The 6384-nt window shown below is 23.2% G+C and overlaps 1 protein-coding gene across 5 annotated transcripts; it reads right to left on the bottom strand.

Moving 5' to 3' along the window:
* Positions 1 to 758: 758 nt before the first annotated feature.
* LOC102675565 (15-hydroxyprostaglandin dehydrogenase [NAD(+)]-like) lies at positions 759 to 6384 on the bottom strand. 5 transcript variants are annotated; one of them, XM_006620804.2, is made up of 9 exons: positions 4252 to 6384; positions 4035 to 4142; positions 3585 to 3699; positions 2948 to 3074; positions 2405 to 2499; positions 2013 to 2189; positions 1786 to 1931; positions 1174 to 1336; positions 759 to 910 (listed from the first exon to the last, which is right to left on the bottom strand). In XM_006620804.2, exons 1-9 carry the CDS (start codon positions 4305 to 4307, stop codon positions 785 to 787), a joined length of 1113 nt encoding a protein of 370 aa, XP_006620867.1. In that variant the 5' UTR covers positions 4308 to 6384; the 3' UTR covers positions 759 to 784. The 5 variants fall into 5 exon arrangements, with proteins under 5 accessions (XP_006620867.1, XP_006620868.1, XP_006620869.1 ...); XM_006620805.2 differs by having other exon boundaries at positions 4035 to 4139; XM_006620806.2 differs by having other exon boundaries at positions 4072 to 6384.

Here is a 6384-nt window from a genome sequence, read left to right as displayed (position 1 = left end):
TCTTACTTTTGTTTCTTTAAGTATTCCAGAGATGGCGCTAGTTGTACCATTTTTACTTATTTTCCTTATATTTATTTCTTTAAGCAATCCAGAGATGGCGTTAGTTGTTCAATTTTTATTTATTTTCCTTATGTTTATTTCTTGAAGTATTTCAGAGATGGCGCTAGTTGTACCATTTTTACTTATTTTCCTTATATTTATTTCTTTAAGCAATCCAGAGATGGCGTTAGTTGTTCAATTTTTATTTATTTTCCTTATGTTTATTTCTTGAAGTATTTCAGAGATGGCGCTAGTTGTACAATTTTTATCGAATTTCTGTCCTTTACTCACTATTTACTCTCTTTGTCTTTCTTTAATTTTGATACACAACCATAGATAAATATAATATAAACTGAATAATATGATATTTAACATTTAACGCATTTAAATAATATATATACTTGTTTAATATATTATTATATTATAATTAATATAATATATTTGTTTTTACGTTAAAAAATTAATATTTCATTAAATTTCTAAATAATTGAAATATGTTATTATTTATTTCTTTTTATTTTTATTGAAGTATTTACAATTATAAACATATACATGTATGATTATAGAATGTTGACAAAAAATATTTTTATACATATATTTATATATAAAAATATTTATATATAAAACGTTATAATATATCATTATATTATAATATATATTATAATCAACAAAACATGTTTGATTTCTGCAATTGATTTGATAAATTAACAAATTAATAATTCTACGTTGTAAAAAAAGGAATGATTCATTTCTTTTCTTTCTTTTTCTTTTTTTTTTTATCGTTTTTTTCTTTCTTTATGCACATTTCTTCTTTCGTAGGTGTACATACTTTAGCTTTGGCACAAGGTGGATCAATCTTCACAGTACAATACTAAAATTGTTATAAAAATTCTTTTATATTATTTTCATAATTTTTCATATTTCGTTAAATAAGAAGAATACTAGTCAATATTTTAAATTTGATTAAAAATTCTTTTTTGTTGATTAAAATCATGATAATAATATTATATGATATTATATTTAAAATAAATATTTTGGCAATATATGTATATGTATATAATGTTTTTTAAAAAAACTAAAACTTTATACTTTATAAAATTTAGATCTATTAATTTTCTAATTTATTAATTTTACTTGTGTTTCATAGACTTTGGGGTCAACTTTTTCGCCTTCCTTCTCTGGAAAATGAAGTAATTGAGGAATTTGATTGACGCTGATTGCAGGTTCGACCAACCACGCACTTCCGTTCTTTGCCCACGCTAATAAATGATTTAAAGCTGTTCCTATGTGATATTTCCTACATACAGATACAAGTTAAGTTAATTTAATTTTTTTTTTCTATTTTAAAGATTAAGAATCATAGAATAAGTTAAATTTTTTTAAATTGACAGAATTTTTTATTTGATTATTTAATTAATGAATTTATCATATAAATCAGCTATTTTTTCATTTTTCTTTCACTGTTTAAACAATCATCAATAATATATTGTATATAATTATTTTTACATTTTCATTACACTTTACAATTTTTGTAAAGTATAATGATAGACATTTATTAAAAATGTTAAGAGTTTAACAATTAAATTTGCATAAATTGGATATATTATATAAAAGCTGAGTGTTTGTATAATTTTATAACAACCATATTATTAATGCCAGTTAGTTACTTTTTCTTAAATTTATTATATGCATAACTTATAAATATAACTTAGAAATTAAATTATAAGTTAATAAAGAATAACTTACGAATGCGGAATACAAGTTGGCAATTCACACATAGTTTTGTTTGGAAGAGGATCTGGAAAAATTGGCAATCCTATGTCGCGAAAGTGTTTATTCGTTGGACAAAGTGCCACTAAACGAACTCCAGTTGTTTCTACATTATACTTTTTCTTTATCAACGAATAAATTTTTATTATTTAATATTTAACGTTCAAATAATTTAATTTATACGATTAATTTAAACAATATACCGCGAAATATCGGGTGACTTCTATAGCAGGTTCTTTGTTGCAATAAATTGGGAATGGATCTTGAGGCCATCCCAAGAAACCGAAAATACTCGCACAGTTTATTATTATTCCGCCAGAACCACCATTATCCTTCCCTAAAAGTTCCAAGCCTATTCGAATCGTTTTGTGTACAGTGTTCTGTAAATTTTTATAATTAAATTATTTTATCTTTATGAAGTTTGATGACAGTTTCAGCAACTAATTATCCAGAAAAAATTACATTAACATTATGATTTAATAATAATATATCATATAATTTTTTTTATAAATAACGAATTATATTATATTATAAAAAATTTAAATATATAATATATATTAATATATAATTTGTAATTAATTATCTCATTTATTACTTCTTCGATCTTCGGATTCGATGTCTTTTCTTTATCAATATTATTAAAAATAATATGAATCACTTTGAGTTTGCAAAGAGCATCGTGTAAACTACCTAAAAATTCAATACATCAAATAGAAGCAATTTTATTATGTTTTAAATACATGAAATGAAAAACCAATAGAAAAAAAATTTTTTTTTATTAATTTAGTACAAATCTCTATTTATTCGAACATGTTAATGTTATAAAATAATTTTATGATATTTTTTAATATTAATAATACTATTATGATAATAGTATATGTATATTCTTCGTTATCCTCTTTTTAAAGAATGTTTTTTAAAGAATTTATGATTTCAATAGATTTATTAAATTTAAATTTAATCTTTTCCTTTTTCGAGATAACAAAATAATAAAATGGAAGTGTATTCAAATTTCGAAAATCAAATTTTATTATTTCTTTTTCTTTTAAAATTTAAAAGATTTCATCTCGAAATTTGAATACGATCATTAACTTGTTCGTATAAATCAATTTATATTATTCTATCGTTATTAACTCACTGTGACTATGACAATCACTCATTATATTATAATGAGCGTAGTATGAGCGATTTTTTCCATGAAAACTGCACAGTCTTTCGACTGCCATTTTCCCTTCTTTAGGATCATGGTCAGCTATTACGACAGTCTATATCGATCGAAAGATTATATCAATTTTTTGTTTTATATTATTAATAGAGTGTCAATATATTCGTATATCTTTGCAAGATATCTTTGCAAAATTTTATATATCAAAATAAAAGTTGATGTATAAAAATCTTATTTATTATTTATTGAATTATAAGTAATTTGCATTGAATGAAAAGACGGATAATTCTATCTCTGTCACACTGTTGATTTACTCTATCTTCATCTTACTTCATGTAACGCAAATTTAAATTATTTATAACTTAATAAATAAGCCAAAATTTTTATATATCAACTTTTATGTTTGTTTGGCACTCTAGAATTGATTTTTCAAAAGTGTGAATATATTAACACTCTGTACATGAAACTCATGATATTTCTTCTTCATTTATTAAATTAATTCAACGTAATTTAAATTCATTCATAATTTTACCATATAATTTTTTTATATAAATAATTGTAATCAAATCATTCTAAAATAAGATAATTTATATTAACAGAAAACACCAACACGTGCTCCTTTGAGCAAGAGATGATCAGCCGCTGCAAAACCAAAGCCATCAGATCCTCCAAGCACTATAGCGTTTTTACACATAGGCTCGAGAATTGGTTTGGACAACTCAGCACTAAAATTGAAATTTAAATGAAAAAAAAATTATACAAAAGTAAGTGATACAAGTTTTATTTTTTGATCATTCAGTTTTAAGACGTTATAATTTTAGATAAAAAATATTTTATTCTCAATAAATAATAGATAATAAATTTAAATTGAAAATATTTTAAAAATTATATTATTATATTTTTAAAGATAATTTGAAAATGATGTTTTTATAAAAAAATATCACTTTTTTTAATTTAATTAATTTTAAAAAATTAATATTATCTATTTAACATTAAACATTAATAATATTTTTTATCAAAAGAATAATTTATCTTTTTAGTATAGAAAATATAGATTCACCAGTTGCCAGGTATTATTATCTTCGGACCATCATCACCTTTGCTTTTTTTCTTTTTCTGACGCGCCACACTAACATGAAATTGACACCGTTTGCATTTCCACAGGCTACTGAAATGACAGAACAGAACAAAACTTTTATGATCAAATGGAAAACTAACATAGAATTAAATACGTTCTTCGGAAAATAAAAAAGGATGCAACGAAAATATCATATTACCTTGGATTTTTATTGAGGAGTTTGAAGGAAAATGAGGTTAAGTATCGTGATAGCATGTTGTTTGAAAATATAATGTTTCCTTGTGATTAATACTATGAATTTTTGAATATAAAGTAATAAAGCATGTACACAAGAAAGAAAAAAAGTAATAGTAAACGAAAATGAACGGCAAATGCAACATTAAATGAATAAACAGGGAATTTAGAAATAATTTTGACCGAAAGTTGGATAGTTACATTTTGCATTTGTCAACGTCACGTGTTGACATTCGTTTTTCTCTCAATTCATAAAGAATATATTCGCTTGTTCATAATAAATTACATGCGAATTGGTTGATTTTCAATAACAATATGCTAATATTAATAAAATGTAAATTAATAATTAAAAGCAATATTAATCCCTCTTTTACGATTATAGATTCAAATCACATTTATTAAAAAAAAAAAAAAAAATAGATTAACATTAAAATTAAAAACCAGAGATTAAATTTATTTTAATTTCAAGATCATTTTTTATATTAATATTATATTATATTAATATTATAACGATAATAAAATAAAAAAACATTAAATATTTAGCAAGATATTTCAATAAATAATTCAGTATCCTAATTAAAAAGATTCTCCACATGAAATGAATGAAAATGTCAAAAGAATAATATTAATTAAGGTAATACACTTTTCTTCACTTTTTTTCTTCTCAATTTTTTATAAAAAAAGCTATGCATTTTATTGGCTAGGCTTGCAACATACATTCCGAGCAAATCATAACAAAACCAACAATTTCCACTAGCTATCGACTGTGCTGTCGATTAAGATTACGCAATGTTATATTCAAATGTGCGATTGTTCTTCGATTCGAAAGTTCTTTAAATCCTCTCTATTTAGATCGTAACATTATTCGAGGAACGATTATAATCCTTCGAAAAATCTATCAACTATTACACTTAATTCACATTAAAACTAGAGACCTTTTATTTGTATCTAAATATTTCATATTGCAAAACATCGAAATTAATATAGTATGATGAAAATGGATAAATATACATATTTTTATTTAAATAAAGGCTAATAATATTCATTTAAAAATTCGCCATTTTGACTAGTTTGTTAACTCTATGAGTCTAATTATAATTTTATTAAAAGGTATTAATATCTAAGTTTATGATGTATATTTTCATCATATTATTTTAATTGTAATAAATATTAATTTACATATAATATTTATTCATAGTTCCTATAATTCTTAATTTCTGCTCCAAAAAAGAAACAGATTCGAGAGATTAAAGAACGTTCGATCGAAGAATGGACGATTAAAATGTATAATAATTATAACTTGTGCATCGAAGAGTTTTAGGCCTCGATTTCGCATATCTAAATCTATGTTTTTTTCATTTTTCATTGGTCATTCTCAAGTTTAAAAGTTCGTATAAAAATTACGATTATTACTTGTGACCTTGTGAACAAATTGTTTCGATCTTCAACTTCGATAATTCTTTTGATTTTGTTTCTTCAATCATTTTTCCTTTCTTTTTCGTTGTATATTCGATTTGAAAATGAAAGAATATCCTTTTTTCAGTGTCTTTACGAATGATCACGAAACAATTTGTGCATTTATATTTTGATTCATGGATGTTTCATTTGTATACGTCGAACGATGAACGAAGTCATCATAATGAATTGGATCAATTCGTTCTCGAGTAAAATACTCGTCCTCTTATGATTATCGATTTGTTTCTGTAAATATGTAGAAAATTTTTATCTTATGGATGGAATGCATTTTTTCCAGTTTTTTTTTTTTTTTTGATATATTTTCGGAACAATTAAGATATTTATTTGTTTTATTAAACGGACTGAATGTCGTTTCCAAATATCTTACGCATTGATTGTATTATAGTTAAAAAAGAGTATAGAAAATTTACAAAAGTGTTTAGAGATTTAATTTTGAAATTGATATCTAATCAATATTCGTTACTAATATATATGTATATATATATATATATATATCCAAATGTATGATTGCTTGCATCCATATTGCGAATTGGACAGTCTAAGTCGAGGTAAATCTTTTTATAGATTTTAATAATCGTATAAAAAAAATCTTACGTTTTAAATCGCGTTACAAATTGTTGGA

The sequence above is a fragment of the Apis dorsata genome, unplaced genomic scaffold (assembly GCF_000469605.1).
Source record: "Apis dorsata unplaced genomic scaffold, Apis dorsata 1.3 scaffold_530, whole genome shotgun sequence".
NCBI lineage: Eukaryota > Metazoa > Arthropoda > Insecta > Hymenoptera > Apidae > Apis > Apis dorsata.
The sequence above is the reverse complement of the archived record's forward strand: the minus strand, read 5'-3'. Positions and strand labels throughout refer to the sequence as shown.

What these genes read in the sequence shown, in the direction of transcription:
- LOC102675565 (XM_006620804.2), bottom strand. Translation starts at nt 4,307, where the DNA reads ATGCTATCACGATACTTAACCTCATTTTCCTTCAAACTCCTCAATAAA. An exon ending in CGAATCCGAAGATCGAAGAA is followed by an intron (nt 2,190 to 2,404) that starts GTAATAAATGAG and finishes AAAAATTTACAG; the next exon opens with AACACTGTACACAAAACGAT. An exon ending in CCAACTTGTATTCCGCATTC is followed by an intron (nt 1,337 to 1,785) that starts GTAAGTTATTCT and finishes ATCTGTATGTAG; the next exon opens with GAAATATCACATAGGAACAG.